We start from the raw sequence: 21,794 nt of genomic DNA on the forward strand, positions 1-21,794 counted from the left end.
TTGAGAGAGGAGGAGAACTCCATGTGTCTTTGTTCAGTGCTGCAAAAAACACTGCTCTGTCTCTTTGCTGGCTGTGTGGAAGTGTCAGAGACACAGTCTTGACTCATGTAGACGGGTGAGTGAGAAGACCTGAGGATAAAGACTCGCTGTAATTACTGTCTCAGCTCAAAGCTCTCCTAACACTCCTAGCTAGTGTGCTACAGGGTGACAATTATCAAGTGCAACTGCAATCATCATGCTCTCATGCACTCTAAAACAACATCTGATGCTAAGAGTCCTAAGGGCAAGCAGAATTAATCATTGTTTTATTGGCATTTTATTTTGAATTATATATATATATATATATATATATAAATTATTAATATTATACATTTGTAATTTCTATTATTCATATTTAATTTGAATATATATTATTTATTTAAATGTTCAATACAATTTTAAATATATATATATATATTTTTTTTTTTTACATACAATTTTAATATTTGGTATTTTAATATTATTTAAATAAAATATTACATTTTGCATATGGTTAACCATAATCATTTTTAATAATGACCCCATTATTATTTTTATTTTTATTATGTTGTTTATTTCTGTATTTTTGTGGTGCTTTTGTGTTAGTAAACGTTTGTGTTTTAGTTTTAGCACACACACACAAAAAAAAAAATATATTAAAATATTAAACATTAAAATAAATACAATTGTTAAAAATTATAATAATTCTAATTATATTAATAATAATAATAATAATAATAATAATACATTTAATTTATATTGCGCTTTTCTCAAACCCAAAGCGCTATAACACGCAGAACCTGATTTCACCAAGTGCAACATGTTCCTGGATCAACCCTAACAGTGGACGATTTTGCCACATTCTTCATAAATAAAACAACCGCGGCAAATTTACCAAACCACAAACTGACACACACATCTTAGCTAACACTCACATTATACCCCTCCTTCTCTCTGCTTTCAGAGGCTGAAGTCTCCAAACTCCTCCTTTCCAATCACCCTACTACCTGTCCGCTTGATCCTATTCCCACTAATCTACTTCAAGCCATTTCTTCCTCAGTTGTGCCCACTCTTACGTACATCATAAACACCTCTCTTCATACAGGTACTTTTCCTACAGTATTTAGGAATGAAATGAAAATTGTGTCATCACTTACTCAACCTCGTGTTGTTCAAAACCTGTATGGGTTTCTCTGTTCTGTTGAACACAAAAGAAGATATTTTGAAGAATGTCGGTAACCAAACAGTTGATGGACCCCATTGACTTCCATAGTGGGAAAAAAAATACTATCCCTTCTTCCATTCGTCGCAAAAACACTTGAACGAGTTGTTTTCAACCAGATCTCTTCCTTTCTTACCCAGAACGACATCCTGGACAACAACCAGTCTGGTTTCAAAAGCGGACACTCAACTGAGACGGTAATTGAAGCTCTGAGACTGGCAAGAGCAGCTTCCAAATTTAGGTTAGGACAAAATTCACAGACAAGAATTTTTCTCCAGGATCAACAAAATATGCCATCTTGGCAAAGAGTAACAACAACAGAGTAATAATAATAACAACAGTAATACAACTAAAAATAACAAGATTACGAAAAATACAAACAAGCAAAAGACATGACACTCAAAGACAATAAGCAGATTTAAAAATATAAGTCTTAAGAGATTTCTTAAAACAGTCCAGGGTTGGGGAATTCTAATTACCAAAGGAAGAGCATTCCATATCCGTGGAACTGAAATAGAGAATGCTCGACCCCCCGCAGACTTTTATTTAAATGAGGGCTGCTGAAGAGTACAAGAACCAGAAGAGCAAAGAGACTGAGTTGGATATGGAGAAACTAGGTTACAGAGATAGGGCTCTCCCAAGCTTGTTAAAATATAGCAAAATTAGAATCGATACGTGCATGTATGGGAAGCCATGCAATGTAATTGATGGGGAAATATGCTGGCAAACAGTTGTATGAGTCAGTGAGTCAGTACCCGGGCGGCTGAATTCTGAATATATTGCAGTTTCTTAATGGATTTATCAGGAAGACCAGAGTAAAGTGCATTGCAATAATCAAGCCTTGACGTATAAAGGCATGAACAAGCTTTTCTGCATCGGACAAGGAGAGAGAGGTCTAAGTCTAATTTCCACGGTAGAAAAAAGCAGTTTTCAAGACCATTTTAATATGGGCATCGAATGTCAACTGCACATAAAAAATAACGGGAGGATTGAGCATATGAAACAATGAAGATACTGAATTGGAATTATTACCCAGACCCAGCAACATAGTGTCGGCCCAGATCCGGGCTATTTCTGGTACATGTGGATTCAACATGTACCAGATGTGGGCCGGAACTGGGCCGACACTATGTTGTTGTCTGGGATATTAAGTTTATGCACAGCTGTCTGCAAAACCAGTAGAATTTCTAGTTTTTGACACATTGAGTTTAAGGGTGTGTTCACACTTGGCAGGTTTGGTTTGATTAAAACAAATCCTGGTGCTATTGCTTTGTTAGTGCAGTTCATTTGAATAAGTGTGAACGCTGACATCCAAACTTTGGTTTGCAACAAACAAGCAGGGCCGAGACCGCTGAACGCAACATGGACCAAAGACATGTAAACAAAATGTTCTTGCATCCAGGCTTTTATTTATCATTATTATTTGAACTGTATTGGAAGAGTTAAGGTCAGGGTGCGCACTGGCATAAATCGGTGTATTGTCAACATAACAATGAAACCCCAGACCAAACTTACGAATGATCTATGCAAGAGGCAACATACTGTATATATGCTAAACAAAATGGACCCAAATACAGACCCCTGTGGGACACCCTGCTGTAACCAAATGTTGGTTCAGATTTATTTTCCCCCCAACATACTGGATTTAGATTTAAACCAATCAAACACAGCACCAGAGATGTCAAACCACACACACATCCTTTCAAGGAGGATGGAATAACATAATACTGTCAAAAGTAGTACTAATGTCTAACAAAACTAAAATGCTGCATGCACCCGTATCAGCAGAAGTGAGAAGGTCAAGAGCGGTCTCAGTGCTTTGTCCTGATCTAAAACAAGACTGAAATGTTTGTTATAGATTATTTGTGGACAGATATTTCTCTAACTGACTAACAACAACCCATTCGAGGACCTTAATGAGTACATTATTAAATATGATTAATTATTTTTTATTAATTATATTGTTTATTTTTGTAATTGTTTTCTTTTCCGAATTGGGGAGACAGAGGATATTTGTTACACTTTATTTCACAGAGAGGGTTTTTGTCTTGGCTACAAAAAATGAAATAAAAATATTATTGCCTAGAAAACAAATGGAGTTCACCGAAGACATGTTGTGACAATGCAGGGGCATGTTGTCACACTATATGGGGTAAGTTGTCACAATGGAACCTGCTACTGAAACATTTTAGCGAAATTTAAACAGTAAAAAACAAAACATTAAAATAGAAATGGTAACGGACAGAAATACATTGTTTTAGTCCAAACATATTGTTATTAATACGTAATTAATAAAAAATTATATATTTTTAACATATAACACACATCCAAAATTATTTGATGCAATTATATGTGTCAACCATTCCTATTATAAAACAAATATGGATAACCCATACAATTGTATTTGTTGATAACAATGACTTTCCAGTAAGTCTTAAACCACAAGAGAATTGCAGTGCCATTGCTCATTTAAACATAAAGCCTTGGGGTGTAACATTAACTTGGTGACTAAGTATAACAGATCCAACCAGTGCCTTTATTGAATTTAAGTCTTGATAGCCCTTCTAAAAAGGCAATTTAAGAGCTTTAGCCACTTAGCTGCATCATGCTTTAAGAGGAAAAGAGAACTGATGAAATTATTGATCTATCACTAACTTCAGAGAAGTACATGAGTCACACAGTGTGCTGGGATTAGAATGCAGCGCCGGCACAACATGACTGCTGCTGACAGCATAAGAACAATCAGCCTGACAGCAAGCTGCTGAATGGAGAACTACGCCGATCTTATAGATGGTGACAGACCTGACGCAGACCAAATGCATTAAAGCTTCAAACAGAATTAGTGCTGTGACCACTGCAGAAATGGTGAGGAGGTCTGATCCTGACCCAGTGTCAAAAACCTCTTGCTCAACTCACAGTAATACATCTCAGCATCTTTCTTCAAATACTGGAGGCTTAATTCAGTCTCTGAAACAGCATCTAGCTAGCAGACCTAGCTAGACACTGAAACTGGGTCAAAACACACCACCTGTGAATAATAAAAAAAGATTATAATACTTTCGATGATCACATTAAGATTTCACAGAGCACCATAATAGACCAATAACTTGAGTATTACGGCAAGCAAACTAAATTTACTGGCAATTTAAGGAGTAAACTAAACAAATGGTTGAAGGAGATGCATGCTTGGCATACTAAATTAGATTTTGAAGCTGTTCCCAGACAGACTCTGACAGCATATTATTGTACTAGGCTGTTGTGACAACCTGGCGAAGTCAGACAGACCGGAACAAACTTTAGACACAAACGTTACAGCCTGAGATAAGTGTAAATGTGAGGCCATGGAAGCGTTATTTTGTATAACACATCACTGAACACAGAAAAATGATGAGTGGAAATTTCAAATAGGTTTCCTGCACTCTTAAAAACAAAGGTACAAAGGTTCAGAACTCTCTTTTAAAGACCTTATTTTTCTTACACAAACTGTATGTGTTTTCATCTTTTCTCTATCAACCAATCTGCTGCTTTCTGTTATCACTTACCTCTGTAAACTGCATCACTTACTTTGGGAAGAAAGTAGCAGCTATCAGCAACTTATTCTCACAAACCATTGCCCAATTTCACCCATTTGCTGCTGACCTCATTTGAGAAAGTCCCAGATGAGGAAAAACTCACTATTTACAAATGAACACCTGCCCTCTCAGTCCAACCCCATTCCCTCTCCTTCAAGAGCTCTATTTTGATGAAGCTATTTCATTATTCAGATCCACACAGCTGAGCACATGTTACACCCCACAAATAGTCCACAAGTCTGTTCAACAGCAAGATACAGACAACCTGATCTCATGGGAAAATGTAGCTATGTTACAAGGAGGCGATTACGTATGAATTTGTACGATGTGAATCGTACAAAAACGTATGATTATTTGAAAAAAGTAAGCATGAAGGTCAGAAGGTCTAAACACACCGGGGTGTAAGCAGGCTGTTCGAAGACGTAGATTGAGATTGTAGTATACGAATTCATACGAAATACGGCAGACCGTAAATAAATACGAATTTCCATGAGATTCAACTGTTCTAAAACTGTTGACAGTCTTGTCTTCATATTGTGCGTGACTTTGCTGACAATATCGCTTTTCACACAGAACACGTTTTTGCGTTTGACATGCTCCTTTTATATTGTGCTTCTATACACTAGATGGATGTTTTAGACCACTACACCATATCTAAGTGCCTTAGCAAATACTGAAATCAACTAGTCACTAACTAACACCATACTTCTCTTAATAAAATGTCAAAGTGACATACGAAAATTGAATTTGCATACTTCCCTACTATAAAAGTAGGTGAAAAACAGTATGCCACAAAAAAAGTATGTCTGAATTCACAGTATTCATAAAAGAGTAGGTAAAAAGTATCCAGATGACCTACTTCTTCCGGCGAGATTCTGAAGTGTGCATACAATGGACACTTTACATGAGCCCACAGGAGAGGATTTATGAATGGCAGAGAAGCAACGCAACCGATGCTGGTAGGTCACATGATAATAACAACATGGTGAATGTAGTACATCCGAATTACATTCATACTATACAGAACATTTTTTAGCGGTAGTGAAGTAATTACTTCAAAATATACCTACTCAAGAGAATATGCGATTTCGGATTCAGCCGTTGTGTCCAAAACAGGTATTTCCAGGTGTATCAGGATATTGAATTAGTGTGGGACTTATAATGTCAATCAAAAAGAAAAAATTATTTTAGAGGCAGAAAAATAACCACATGTTGGTGAAAGATACTTCCACGACACGGCCACATTTGATTAATTTGCACTCTCTTGTTAGTTAAACCATGCACACGTACTATTTTGCCTCCTCGGTTTAGCTAAATTGTGGCCATGTTGTACTAATTAATTCGCCTCGCTTTAATGTGATTAAACCACAATTTAACTAAAATGATGAAAGAAATTAGAACAAGTGGCCACAATTTACCTAAAACAAGTGAATGAACTTAATGCATGGCCACAATGTCATGTGCGGGGCTCCGTAGAAAGAAAGACACATTTTTTTTTTTTTTTTGGAAAGCTGTATTTGTTTTGAATCTGGTTAATTGGAACATAAAACACAATATTCTCATCAAAACATGCTGATCACAAAATGACCCAATCAAACTGGGCTGAGTCAGAGGATGATATTGTTATGGGTGTGGCTCCCTGAAGTATTTTTAGTGTACTTTCATCTATTGGGTTCCTCCCATCCTTATACTTTCATCTTTGTACTCAGTATTCAACCTGATTATGCCACTTCCTGTTTATCAAGTAATCAAGAACAAGAATGTCAGTTCTTTCGAAGAACAAAGGGTCATATAATGGTCATTTAATGCAGTTGTGTGAAGACTCGCCATGCATGCAGAGAGGGAATAATGTGAGTGTGGCGAGATCTACCAAGTTACCGCTATGCGGCCAGGCACATCAATTCCTTGGGCTATATGGGTGACCTATTTCCTCCTAAACTCGTGGAATTTAAAGGTGCAACAAAGAGGAAAACCACTGAACAACCCATACAGCTATGTACATTGAAGTCGACAGCTTCAAATAAACCTTCAAAATACATTTAGATTTAAGTGGTTACCTATACATGATGGATGGATTTTAAAAATGTCTTCCTTACTATAGGTTTAGAATTAGGGTCAGATTTCAGTGCTACTGTGAAAGTATCTTGGTCAATGCTGTGAGTGAGCTGCAAAATGGATATTGGAGGCAATCAAATATGATGCTTCTAGAACTTACCTTTAAGACTTCAAAATCCCACACCTAAGACCCATCTCCTCCTCTGTGAGTGTGAATGAAACGATCCCCTACTGTGCTGTAAATACAGCATGCTTGCCTAAGCATGTTCTAAAAGAATAGTTTATCAAAAAATGTATTTCTGTCATCATCAGTGTTGCCAAATCTTGCCAAATTGGTGGTGGTGGGGGGTGGGGGGATTAGGCATTCTACAAGGGGGCAATCATTTGGCAGGGAGTCCAAATTAAGCACAACACCTGTTCTGTTTGTGCTAGCATCAAAAAACACATTACACAAGGTTTGACGTCAATAACGGTTGTTCACAAGACTAATGCCTTTGTCATCATTAACTTGGATAATGCAGGGCACAAATGAGATCCGACATCTAGTATAATGGCTCTCATTCACTAATAATTGTGAGGATTATTTGAATGTATACACACAGGAGAACTTCTCTCAAAAAATGTAGCCTATAAATTCATAACAAGTGCTTATGCATGTAAAATGGTTCTTAATCTCTTTCAAATGTTAATGAATTCGGAGTATTCTAAATGATTTGCATAAACAAGCCCAAACTATCTCCGTATAAGGGCTTTCCGCACAACCTTTTTTACTGCCTTCCAGCACTCTGTGTAAACACATGGAGCTCTCTAAAGATGCACTGTCGCCTGCGAGCATGCACAGCAAGATCCTTTAGCAATGCCAAGTGTGTCATTCTCAATAGACCTACCAGTTCATACAGACACATACACAACAAAACACATTTATAGCTTCAAACCTTTTAAAACTTAGCTAGCTGTACATACACATATCTGCTTTTTATGCAGATAAACAATCGCAGCGTGGGCTGTAACACCTTATTCTTTCACTGATATGATGAAATAATTTCTGTATAAAATTGTATCTTAACATGCTTAAAAGGCCACCCAGAGTAGGCCTATGTGATTTTTTGCATCTATGTGATCTCTGTTGTTCCTACATTTTTGTTGTTGTAAATTTTAGTACTAAAGTTATTAGTGAATCATGATTTTTTGTGTGTGTGAAAGCGTTTGTATGCAGATTTTACACACAAATTTGTGCGCATACACAGTTAGTGAACATCACGCCAACCTATCATTTGGATTCAGAAGACTCACTGTATGAACTACTTTTATTTTGTATTTTGCAATGTCTGCAGTTCCCATTCATATTCACTGTATGGAAGAGAACCGCTTGGACATTCAGCAATATTTCTCCATTCTTGTTCTAGGGAAACAATACAGCCACACAGATTTGGAACAACATGATTTTTACTGTAAATATGAAAATATACTACTCGAGGCACCATTTGGGTGGCAAACTGATGGAACCCTCTGAAGAAGCAGGAACCTTTTCAAAAAGAGGAGTTCTTGGTTAGGAACTTAAAAATGGAACCCATGTACGTTTAAGAAGAACTCCAAAGACTGTGATTTCTCCATAGTCCACAAAGGTGCATAGGTTCTCCAGAGGGTTCCTTCCTCCAGTGTTCTATAGAGCCTCAAGACAAGTAGCCTACCCTATAGCCTATCTTAATTTTTACAGTGTTCCTTTCAGTTCTATAAACTGACTCAAAACACGTCATATTAACTACTAGACTAGAAACATATTAAGTCTGGAAGTAATTATCTTCTTTGTAATGTATCTTCTTTGAACGTATAAATCATAGGTGAACAGAGTTGAGTGGCGCGTGAGGTGAGCTGTATTTCCTCAAAGCTCCACATGCTTCTTCCACTCCGTGTTTTCCATCAGTCTCATTCGAGGCGCTATCCAGCATTATGTGGACAAAACGACTTAACAGGGCACATTAACTGCAGAAAACAGTGTGGATGGCACGAGATGCGGGCTGCTCAGGGATCATCGTTGCTCGGAAGGACCATCACATAAAAGCGCGATATGAAATAGCGCTTATAATGAGCACTGCGCTTGATGTGGATGAATCCGGCTGGAGATGATGTTGCGTCTGCGGAGTCTCGTATCTGAGGTGAAGGGATTTTACATTTGCTTATCCAGGGCAAACACACAGGTTAAGCCTGACCTCTCGAAACATATTTTGACATTATTTCCAGCAAAGAAGAACAGCTGTGTTTGTCATTGAAGACTTCTTAAATCTGACTGACAGATGTCTTATGATGAATGACTGCAGTTAAGGACCTTTGCTGTGACTCTTTTAAATATGTAAATACATTTCCCATGTGGATTTTATTCTTAAGAACCTGTGAATACGGATGAAAACGCACAGGCGGACTCCACTATGTTCAAGTGCAGGATGCATTTTACCAATCCGAAATGGTAAGTGGGAATGGTAAATTTCTTCAATGAACTAACAGCCGAATAACAAGTATCGCAAGAACAGTCTCGATGACTCAAGTTGTCAGTTACATTTGCTCTTGGTCAGATAAAGCAGTTGGGGTATGGAGATTCAAATAATGTAGGCTATAAGTCTAATTTTCTGAAGCCTGTGTCTTAAAACCTATAGGCTAGTGAACTGCCTACCTGAACATATTTTTGGGTGTTATGAAAAGGTGCATTTACAGACGGCATAAAGTCATTTAGACATAATAAATTATAGGTAGGGTAATGTTAAATAATGTTAAGAAACAAAATATGAAATGATTAGGAACATAAGCAGTGGAGAATTATAAATGTAAAATATGACGGTTTATTGTAGGTTAAGTCGGTCATTATCACCTTGAAATGGTTTATTTTTGTGACAATGATTGGCTAACTACATTGGACTACATGGACAATGGAAATATTGACCAGTTGGGTTACACTATTTGATACACTACTTGTAGATAGTCCATGATGTCTGGCCAACAATCAATTTAGCAAGAAGACGGAATAATGGGCTATTAAAATATGTTTGTATATTATTATTATTAATATCCTCCCTCTTATCGATCTCTCTACCAGTTCGTGGATCTGGAGACCCTGAGTCCATCCAGTCATGTATCAAAAGTTTTATGTTCCTCATAAAAGTATACTCATCTGAGGCCTTTTAACATTAACATAACTGTTTTGAGTTGAAAGATGAAGCCAATTAATTATTCTAATTGGTGCTTAGAGAGACAGCGGAGTGATACGATGGACCCTTTTCACATTTCCGGGTTTCTCAGAAGTGAAGTCGTCATAGTTGGGTAAACTTCTATAGCGGTGAATAAGAGACTATATTATATATTTTTTGTGTTCCCATTTGCTCAAATAGCAAAAGAAGAACTCCACAATTGTGACCCTGGATCACAAAACCAGTCACAAGTAGCACGGGTATATTTGTGGCAATAGCCAACAATACATTATAATAGGTCAAAATTATAAATTTTTCTTTTATGCCAAAAATAATTAGGATATTAAGTAAAGATCATGTTCCATGAAGATATTTAGTAAATTTTCTGCCGTTAATGTATAAAATATTTATTTTTGTGAGGGAATGCAGCACAATTGCAAACATAAATGGACAACTTTAAAGGCGATTTTGTCAATGTTTCGATTTTTTTGCAACCTCAAATTCCAGATTTTCAAATAGTTGTATCTCGACCAAATATTGTCCTATCCACACAAAAAAAACATACATCAATGGACAGCTTATTTATTCAGCTTTTAGGTGATGTATAAATCCCAATTTAAAAACATTGACCCATGTGACCGGTTTTGTGGTCCAGGGTCACAATTGTGTTTTTACAACTTTCAAAAAGAGGAAAAAAATAGAGCGGCAGTCAGAACAGAAGAGAGAAAGATATAAATGTTACCGTCACTTTCATAGACGCTGTATTAGAAACACCCTCACAGCAGCGTTAAATAGTTTTTTGTAATTGGATGCAAATGTAATTTAATACAAAGGATAGTGTTATAAATGTACATTAGACTTTGCAGGATTTACGTTGTTGGTGACCATTAAAACGCATCATCACAGTCTGTGAAAAGGGTCCACACACAAAAGTAGCATCGGCATATATGATATCTGTTTCACAGTCATTTTACAGCATGACACTAGAGTGCAGTGGTCATTATTTAAAAAACATTAAACTGCTGAATGGCGCGATTAACCAATCAGAATCAAATATTCCAGAGAATGTAATTAAATAATTAAATAAATACACACCTAAAATATTGTCTAGATGATGTGGGCAGTGTGATTGCTTGCCATGCCTCTCGGTAGACCTAAGTTTGAGTCAAGCCCAGGTCATTTTCCTATAGTCTCCTGTCGATTTCCTGTCTCTTCTACTGTGTCTATAGTCAAATAATAGACCATCAGTACAGTAAACTTCACAAGTTAAATTTGTGTATGAAATGTCTTTCAAGATGCGATTCTCTGGATTCCGAACACCAACATTTTTCATGGCCTTTGTGATGAGAAGATGGAAAATCTTACTGGTGCTGAACGTGTTTACGGTGGCTGGCTTCATCACTTTTTGGGGCAAGTGCAATTTACGCACAACCAAAGCTGTTGGTCAACAGGCGGCTGCTGATGCGAGAGGACAGACGTATCTGAATGGATCTGCTCAGGAGACAAGCATCACTCATGATGTGCTCTTAAAAAGACTGGGATCACTAGAAGATGTGGTGTACAGACAACTGAATGGTATCTCCTTTATCACAAACAGCTCCACAAAGTAGCAACATACTGTATAGTCTGATCATAGTATTATTCACAAAAATGCCTTTTCACGGAACAAGAAAGCTATTTAATTAATCGAATCATTTATGTTGAATAGGTTTGTCCAATTCTCTTGGACTCATCGAAGGTTTTGGCGGCCGAGGTAGAGGAGGTATACCAGCCACACTTACACCGACAGAAGAAAAGGAGGCCAAATACCTGAGGGAGAAATATGGCTACAATGCATTTCTGAGTGACAAAATCTCTCTGGATAGATCTATTCCAGATTATCGGCCCAGCAAGTTAGTACCAGTGACCTTTTTCTTTTATCTTGAAAATATCTATTCTTTTTTTTTACAGTTGCTCTTTGATGTAAATGACCAGCAAAGATGAGACATCATCTTTTATAAATTTTTATATTTGTTATTTATTAACAAAAATGTGTTGTTATAATGTATCTAGAATGTCTAGAACCATTTGCATATGAGATTTTCCATACACCAAGACTGGGGAGGAAAGTGAAATTTACTGTTTCTAAGTTTAACTAAATGAGATTCTATAAATAAGCTTCATATTTGAGCTTCGCTAGGCTATGTAATTGTTACAGTGAAAATGTGCAAATAAGCAAAGCCAGACGTGGCTTTCCTTCTGTTAGGAAATGAAAGGGTTCACAAATTCTAGCACACCAAAGCTTCAAGGAGGTGATTTGTTTCAAAGATATTGAGAAGATCTTCTGTGAATGTCCATGTACTATGTGTGTTTTTATAGATGCAAAAAGGCCTTTTATCCCCGTGACCTGCCACAGATTTCCATCATCTTCATCTTCGTAAATGAGGCGTTGTCCGTCATCTTGCGCTCGGTTCATTCAGCTGTCAACCACACACCGGCTCATCTTCTAAAGGAGATCATCTTGGTGGATGACAACAGTGATGACGGTAAGATAATGTTGGCTTTAATCAACAAGCTACAAAAACATATTTAGTGGTTATTCAAAAAAAATGATCTGGTGAACCATAAAATGGTTTGAAAAAATCAAGTCCTCCGGGAAAGTTTGTATTTACCAGTTGGGAAGTCGTAATTACGATGTCAATGCGTTCAAATAACTTTGATTGGAGCAAGATGTCAATGTACCGTTTCTACAAAAAATACAGCAAGGTTTTTTAACTCTACTTCTACAATGATGAATAATGAATGTGCATCAAGAGTGTGTGCGTTTAAAAAAAAATCCCATTTCTAAAGGAGATGTGAACTGAATTGTTATACATTTTAACTGTACAATACTATCAAATAGTAATTTCATACATTTTAACCAATTTACTGTCAACTACAGATCCTGCACCCATTGTATCTGCCAAGTTTTCTCACTGACATTACCCCAATTTGGAAACTCTGGGATCAAAGAAAATCCACCCATAATTATGACATTTTGGTGGCCATGTGCATTTAACTGAACGTCCGAAAGGACTTGAACACACCATTAGATGGCTGGATTCTTTTGCCTTGGACCATTATGAAAACCACCAAAATACTCACCTCCAACTTCCTTGCAACTGTATAGTAATGAACTAAAAACCCCATAAGAACACCTTAGAATCCACACAGCAAGTAGAAAATGCAAAAATCTAGTTTCTTAAACCATTCTGACAGAGTTTAATCTATTGTGCTGTATTTGAGTGCGAATGTCAACACTGATAAACTGGAGAATTTCGCCAAAGCACCCTTTGCTCACGTTGCGCATGGCTATGCTTGTCTATTGTATCAAAGTGTGTGTGCTCAGGCCTTCCTAGAGAGACAGTTCAATTTCCATCACATTGTTGGCATGAGCCGGTGGCGGAGGGCCAACCGTCCATCAGCGCAGGGGGGAAAAGCCTGCATTTGCTAAAATGAGGGGGCATGCGAGAAAAACACCCATTTCTGTCCTCATAATGTCAGTGATTCACAGTTTGTCACTGGGAATGCAGATGACAGTGTTTAATGTGGGAAAGGGAATACTTTCCAAGAACGTGTTTTCCAGGGGGATGGTGTGGATCCCCGTAGCACAGATCAAAGGCAAGGAAGAGTTTTGGCGTAGGAGACAATCCCTCTGGTGTGGTTTAAACACAGCGATGAGCACTCATGCACCATGAAACGAGATTTCTCCCTCTTTTACCATTAATGTATGTGTGTTTATGCATGACAGTGCAACTGAAAGGGCCACTGGAAGAGTACGTCAACAAGCGCTACCCAGGTCTTATCAAAATAGTTCGCAATCAGAAGAGAGAGGGCCTCATCCGAGCTCGCATCGAGGGCTGGAAAGTGGCCACTGGGGAGGTGACTGGCTTCTTTGATGCCCACGTTGAGTTCACGCCGGCATGGTGAGAATTTAGCACTTGCTACGCGATGCTGCTGGTTTTATTGATGGTCTTACTCTCACTTTGACTCCTCAGGCCTTGTTTACACCTGGTATTAACATCAGTCTTGGGTGATCTAAATAAGTTTTCAGCTGAGACATACAGCTGTTTACAACCAATATTAGCATGCGTCTAAAATGTTTCTTGTTACTTCTTCTGATTGGATATCAAGTGGAGGGTCTCTAAATATGTGACTTCATGCATTAATCATTTTGTTAGTGTGTTTATAAAGTCAAAATAAGAGAGAGAAAAAGCATAGCCTAAAAAATTTGGACAAACTAACAAACAAAAACATCTTTTCTCTAAAACATATTTAGTAATGTAGACAATTTTCTAAAACCAAACAATTATTTTCTTTCGAAGCCTTATGTAACCCCTCCGGTCCTACTCGCCCCGTTCTGAGCGGGACACAAACCGGCATCTCCGGCATGGGAGGGAGACTGCAGTCTCAAGTGTCAGTCGCTAGGGAATAAACCAGCTTAAAATGGTTTGCTGGTTTTAACTGGATTAAACTGTTTTAGCTGGTTTAAGATGGTCTTACATCCTGGCCAAGCTGGTCCTTCAGAAGGTCTAGCTGAACTCCCAGCCTTGCAGAACTGGTGTTTTAACTGGTTTAGGACCATCTGAAAGTGGCTCAATACCCTCTAAAACTAACCTGAGAGCAACTAAGACCAGCATCTTAAGTACCGTACCATCTTGTGCTGATTTAAATGTTTTTTTGTTTTGTTTTGAGCATGTCATTACATGCTTTTTTTGACAACCTACAAATGGGTTTTCTGTAATCAGACTATTAAGCGTTGCGGACCCTGTTCACACCTATATTTAGTGCTGTGCGCTTCTGTTCAGATGGAACAGATTTTAATACTATGTGTAAACAGGGTTCATGTGCTCTGTAGGTCCATCTAATTGGCTGATGAGGTGAGAAGCACACACTAACACATTCTCAAGCCAGGATTAGATTTAGCTCCACAGCAGAGCTGAAGAAGTGTTGTTAGCACTGTGAAACTCAGCTTTGCTTATATTGATTCTAACCTCTACATCCCCTTGTCAGGTCTGAACCAGTTCTGTCTAGAATCAAGGAGAACCACAAGAGAATCATCCTGCCGTCCATAGATAACATTAAAGACGAGACGTTTGAGCTGGAACGTTATGAGAACTCAGGCCACGGCTATAACTGGGAGCTCTGGTGTATGTACATTAGCCCACCGAAACAGTGGTGGGATGAAGGGGACACTTCTGCACCTATCAGGTATGATCCTACTGGACTTTTCACATTCTGAACGCAATCCTGGGTTTCACATTGTTCATACTATGGGTTATTAATTAATATTGGGTAGCTAGGTGGCAAAAGTTCACACTATACATATGTGCAGGTACAGGACACAAGTTTTAATAGGAGTTGCTTGTCCAGCTTTGGAAATGTCACCTCATGTATCTGCTCTGGTCACTCCTTAAACGGAGTGCATAGAAAGTATATGGGTCTGTACAAAGCATATTAATATATAATGAGGTAAGCATTGTTTAGTTTGTGACTGGTTTTATGTTGCTAAACAATTCACTACAATATTCTAGTACAGTATTTCACACTGTGTACCTTTGGCACTGCAATTCAGCAATTTCACCAACAGTTCAGAGCAGAGATAACACAACAAATCTAATGGACGGTTACAAGTGGTCTTAATACAGTGTAAAAGTGCTTACTATATTCTCTTAAATGCAAAAAGATCTCACAATAAAGAATTCCTGTGAAAAATTAACAAATGAACATATCCCATATAAACCAAAAATCTGTTTAAAATAAGAATATGTTTAAAATATCTTACTTAAAATTTTTTTTTTTTTCACTGCTTTCAATTTCATATTATTTTCAATTATTTATAATTATTTATCAATAATGACCTTCATCATTTATTCATTACTTAATCAGTATATCAGAGAAAAAACACCATTGAAAATACAAAGTGTAAAATCTGTATTTTTAGGACACCTGCAATGATAGGCTGCTCTTTTGTGGTAAACCGCGAATACTTTGGGGAGTTGGGCCTTCTGGATGCTGGGATGGACGTGTATGGAGGCGAAAATATAGAGCTGGGAATCAGGGTTAGTATGCCACCCACATCCCTCCACTAAAGTAGAGCATTCATAACTTAGCCACCCTACGCTCAGTCCACAGAACCTTCATTTAAAATGAATTTTAGCTTTTTTCCTTTTAAAATTATTTCAGAACTGAAGTTTTATAGGTGTGTGTATATTTTCAAATCCCAGGTTTGGCTGTGTGGGGGCAGCATGGAAGTTCTGCCCTGTTCCAGAGTGGCCCATATTGCCAGAACAAAAAAGCCCTACCACAGTAACATCGCCTTTCACACTAGACGCAATGCTCTTCGAGTGGCAGAAGTCTGGATGGACCAATACAAATCTAATGTCTATTTGGCATGGAACCTCCCAATGAAGGTAAACACATAACATATTTTCACTATTATAATAGGTTATAATAAATAGTATAACATTTTGTACTTTCACTTATTTGTCTCTACAGAACCATGGCATTGACTATGGAGATGTATCCCAGAGACTAGCGCTCAGGGAAAGACTCAAGTGCAAAAGCTTTGAGTGGTACCTCGACAATATCTATCCAGAGATGAGGAGATACAACAACACTCTCTTTTATGGAGAAGTAAGCGTCACTAATGACTAAAGGTGGCTCAAATTTGCCATTGTTCTGCAAAAATTCATGGGCAAAAGATTTCCCCCAAGCAGATTTCACAACAGTTCAGTTTGGTCATGCAGATTCGCCATGTTGATCAACAGAAAGCTGCTTAGTTTGAAAGTGACTTCTGTGTGAACTGTGCTTCATACATCAAAACACTAATGACAATGGATTTAAAAAACACACAAAAAAAAAAAACACACAAATTGACTGCACCTTTACACTGGGTCTTTGATTAACATAGTTGCCACAGGCTTTATTGGAAGAACCTTCTTCACTTAGTTATTTCTAAATGGTTATTTCACCCAAAAATCATTTACTCACCCTCATGTCCTTCAAACCTGTATGAATTTTTTTTCAATGAAACAAAACAATTTTTTTAAGAATGTCCTCAGCACACTTTTCCATACAATGAAAGTGAATGTAGACCAGGGCTGTCAAGCTCAAAAAAGTGACATAAATCACTATAAAAGTAAATAAAAGTCTTTGCATAGTCCAAACGATTGCATAGTGTGAGGAGTAAACCAAATTTAAAATCATTATTTGGCTTACCAATCATCTTACTTCAGCTCTCGGGTTTTATATGCGTTCATTCAAAAATAGTCACAACATTTAATTTAAGTGAAGGTTGTGACACCAAACTGCCAAAACTGACTGGAATTTCAGTCTGTTCTTCACACAAAGCTATTGTATGGCATCAGAAGCCTTGGAATATAGTGTTTAAGTCATATGAACAACATTTGTGACATTTTTTATGGTGCTTTTTTTGTCCTTTTTGGAGCTTGACAGCACCAAATGTTCACCATTCACTTCTGTTGTATAGAAGACAAAAACAATGTGAACATTCTTCAAATGATTTCCTTTGTGTTTCATGGAAGAAAGAAAGTGATATGGTATCAGGTGAGTAAAATATGTTTGTGTGAACTATCACTTTAGCATTGTTATTTAGGTCTTATAATAAAAAGGCTTATCCAAACAGGTTTCATAGTGAGAGAATAACTTATTAACAAACAAAAAGCGGGCCAAACTATCAGCTGCTTGGTCTTTTTAATGTGTTCTAGATTCGCAATACCAACGTGACCCATCTGTGTGTGGACCAGGGCATAAAGGAAAACCACACGGCAACTCTGCACCCCTGCCATGGCTGGGGCCCTCAGGTAGAGTCACACTCCTCACAGCTATACCTGACCTCCTTGACCAGTTTTCTTATCGGCTCTGGTGCCTGACCCTGCTAATAATTATAATAAATTAATTGTCAATATGGAAATAGCCATAACTGCCAAAAACTATCTGGCAAACATTATCAGCTTAGGGTGCCAAAATGCCCCTGAATGACTCAGTGACCCAGTTACCAAATCACTGAATTGAATAAATTCACATTATCCCCACTGTGGTCTATTTTGTAGCTGGGTCGCTACACTAAGGAGGGTTATCTTTTCCTGGGTCCTCTGGGAAGCACTGGCGAAGATACTCGGTGTGTGGTGGATGATAAAATCAGCAACTACCCACAGCTCCTGAACTGTGAGAAAGTCTCTAGCGTACGCCAGAAAACTTGGCACTTTGCACAGGTGAAAAGGTCACGTTTTATATAGAGCACTTTGTAAAAGATTTTCCTTTTTGCCTTTGGTCAGTAAAATGATTATTTTTATTTTTGTTCCCTGAAGAATGGATCAATCATCAACCGAGCTACAGGACGCTGTCTCGAGGTAGTGCCGGCTAATGTCTACTTCGGCTACGCTCTGATCCTGCGTTCGTGCACTGGCCAGAAGTGGAACATCAAGAATTTAATGAAACAGGAGCAAGGGCAGTGAGTCAATGCCCTTAGAAAGTTGGAAATCTCAATGGCCTTCATCAAGTGTTTGGGAACTTGATTCAGTTTTGTGGAACTCGAGCCGAAGGGGTGCAGATCTTGTTCGCGTGTGTTTAGTTTTCGGTCTTGCTACATTCCACGTTACAAAAGATTAAAAGATATTTGTGACACCCTTCAGGTTCCTCAGATTTCCTCCTTCTGGAGAAACTCTAGACATCCTTTCCAAAAGGACAGTTCTCTGAGGAACGTTGGATTCCATAAGTTCCTGGCAGAACTCTAAAGAAAATCAACAGTTCCTAAAGTAACCTCAATGCAATGAAAAGATTTTGAGGCACTAGAACTATATGTTGAAGTTCCTTTAGTTTGCAATAGCATATTTGAGGTTGAACCATGAGAACAAACATGTGACTCAAATTTTGTGTGCTGAAACCAAAAGACAACTAAACATTGTAAATGATTAACTACTGTATTGCAAGTACTCTATACATTATTGTATGCATCATTTAAATCTACTCTTAAATTAAATACATGAAAATTTAGTTTGTATCCTGAAAAACAGGTTCATGAAGCCTTTATTTAGACTTCACTTTTAGTAGTGAGTTGTACCATTTGTTTTTCTTCTTCCATTCTCTTCCATTCTCTCAGCAGCTTTGGATCCCAGTCCAATTTCTGTTTTGCTCTGGAAATATGTTATTTATTGCATCTTTTTTTTATACAGTAGCCCTTCATGAGAATAGCATTATGATATGTGCAGTTTAACAGTAACTATGGTAACTGAGCTCTATCTTCTGCTGAATGGATCCTGTAGTAGTCATACTGTTATTTTGAACCACACTCTAAAGCAACAAGGCCAGTATGTAGGAGAAGGGAATTTGGGAAAATGATCGTCAGGGATTGTCGACCAAGTTACACAAGAACACGTTAAATGAGTCATAAACTGTACATGCAACTACATTTTCTTCAGATGTAGTTGCACACATACGTCTTCCATTTTGAATAGGACTGATTTGAATAAAATGGTGAACTGCACAGTTGTAGAGCTCAGTGTCTAAAAGAGAAGTTTAACGCCCCATAGAAGTACCACACTTGCTGCTTTACCTGAGGAACCGTTGGCAGCAACACAGCGGTATATCTAAAGATCAAAGTTGCCCTCCAGAAAAACATTTTAGGGTGTCATTTGAAGATTTGTGGCAAACACTACGATGTTCCAGTGACAGGAGGTTGTGTCAAAAAGCACCAGCTGAGCTTCCTCACGCAACAATCCTTCCTTCAGCAATGGTAAGGCTGTTCTAACTTAAAAGAACATCAACTGTGCATACTAATCGACTCTCCGAGCGCCTCCCACCACTGAGCCAAACCTCTCCTGCTGTGATGCTTCAGGCTCTCTGTGACTGACAACTCCCAGTCATATGAGCCGTGCCACATGTTTCAGAGCTGTTAAATATTCAACTGCTGTTTATTATGCATTTACAACTCAAATTAGGGCAAATATTCTTTTTCATCTTTCCATATTAAACAACACTGGCAGCTGTATAGACAGCTCTGCTGTATATCGTTTTATGAATTTTCTTTGTATATTGGTTTATGGATTTTCTTTGTTGTAGAGGCTTGTTTAATTTTATGGTAAGCTGTGAAGCAGTAGGCTAATTGTAGTGGTTCATAGCTCTCAAATACAAATAATGACTTTGGAGTTCATAGCACAAGAGTAAATCATTTTAAAACGTGATACGCCTCCATAGTTCATCACGGTTAATATTGAGCATCATGATTCATTACTGGTTCATTAACTTTTTGATTCACCCTCAGAGCTGAGAGATGTGGCTTATATTTGTGAATAAGTGCGATAATGGCTTCATATTTTGGAAACAACAACAACAAAATCATCACTTACCATTTGTCTTTGCGCTCTATATCTCAGTCAAATTTGGCTGTGGTGCTCAAATATGATTGGACGAGCGCGGTCGCACACCTGGCAATCACATGCACACCAGACGCACATTCTTTTGTCAGTTTATGGTTAACAATAAATTGTTATGTTAAAGGAAATTATGAAATTAAGATAATGTCTGTGCTGTACGTTATGTTACTGTACACTGTACAATTAAATATCCTCACTGAACATTTTACCTGATTTCAAGAATCTCACCTTAAAATCGATTACATCAGCAATATTTCCCCGTATCTTTCTGTATTTTGTCTTGTGATTCTGAGGTTCGTGGAATATAATTTAAGTTATTTAACAACTTCTTAGAGATTTTAGTCGTCCTTTTCGTTATCGCTTCGCTACTCCACCACGACGCGATCCACCTTTTTCAGGTAAGAGTGGGCGCGGCCATTTGTAATTTTAATCTGTCTGGCTTCCGGTGTCATTCCAGTTATTTCTAGCTGTAAAAAACAGCTCGTTATGCTGCTTGATATTGCAACTGTTGTTTCTTACCACAGTGTTTTAATGTATTCTCTTAATTATATACGCTGGTTTGTAGTTCAAAAAGTTTGACCGTTTCCTGCACTTTGATAGGCCTATATTTTTCTCGTTATAATAAATCAGAAGTCACGCACATTCACAGAAAACACCTTAGTTCTGTGTTGAAAAATAACGTGAATAGACCTATTCACAGCAGCGCCGTCTTTTAACTGGAATGAAAACGAGTGATGGACGGCTATAGCCTATTTTTTTGTATTTTTGTATTGTTCTGCTGACAAAACACTGCAAAAAATATCTTTCCAAGAAACTTCAGTAGACATAAAACCCATTACAATATGAGCTTTACAGCCGATGCCATTGAAAACTGTAAGTTTATCCCTCACAGCCTCGCTGTTATGGTTATACCCAGGGGCGTAGCACCAAATATTGGGCCCCGGTCACAGAACCAAGAGGTGGGCCCCTCACAACACCAATATATATCAATATATCTTTGTGGGCCCCCCCCCCTTCGCCAAGGGCCCCTGTTACTCAGTTCCACTATTACCCCCTGTCTGACGCCCCTGGTTATACCTGTCATGGCGCTGCTCTGAATAAGGTCTATTGAAGTAACTCTAAAGTGTGTTGTGACCTGGTACCTCCAGTAGGTGGAAGCACACGACATCGTTATGCAATAGATGGCAAGAAATTGAGTGTCTTTATGAATGAGTCACTGAATCATTTACTCACCCAGTTCTAAAACCCCACTGCTGTCTGTTGCTAAGAGACTCTGCAGTGGCCTCCATTGTGACAGTGGAACAATATCGATGTTATACTTATGTCCGTCTAT

The 21,794-nt window shown here is 38.0% G+C and overlaps 1 protein-coding gene across 1 annotated transcript; it reads left to right on the plus strand.

Annotated features, from left to right (window-relative positions):
• The first annotated feature begins 8,769 nt into the window (after positions 1-8,769).
• Positions 8,770-20,429, plus strand: galnt17 (polypeptide N-acetylgalactosaminyltransferase 17). Its single transcript, XM_082180990.1, has 13 exons — positions 8,770-9,023; positions 9,253-9,331; positions 11,342-11,621; positions 11,755-11,938; positions 12,405-12,571; positions 13,816-13,990; positions 15,078-15,275; positions 16,009-16,126; positions 16,292-16,477; positions 16,563-16,700; positions 17,795-17,890; positions 18,140-18,301; positions 18,398-20,429. Exons 2-13 carry the CDS (start codon positions 9,329-9,331, stop codon positions 18,542-18,544), a joined length of 1,854 nt encoding a protein of 617 aa, XP_082037116.1. The 5' UTR covers positions 8,770-9,023; positions 9,253-9,328; the 3' UTR covers positions 18,545-20,429.
• The last annotated feature ends 1,365 nt before the right edge of the window (positions 20,430-21,794 follow it).

Source organism: Leuciscus leuciscus (assembly GCF_965113295.1).
Source record: "Leuciscus leuciscus genome assembly, chromosome: 9".
NCBI lineage: Eukaryota > Metazoa > Chordata > Actinopteri > Cypriniformes > Leuciscidae > Leuciscus > Leuciscus leuciscus.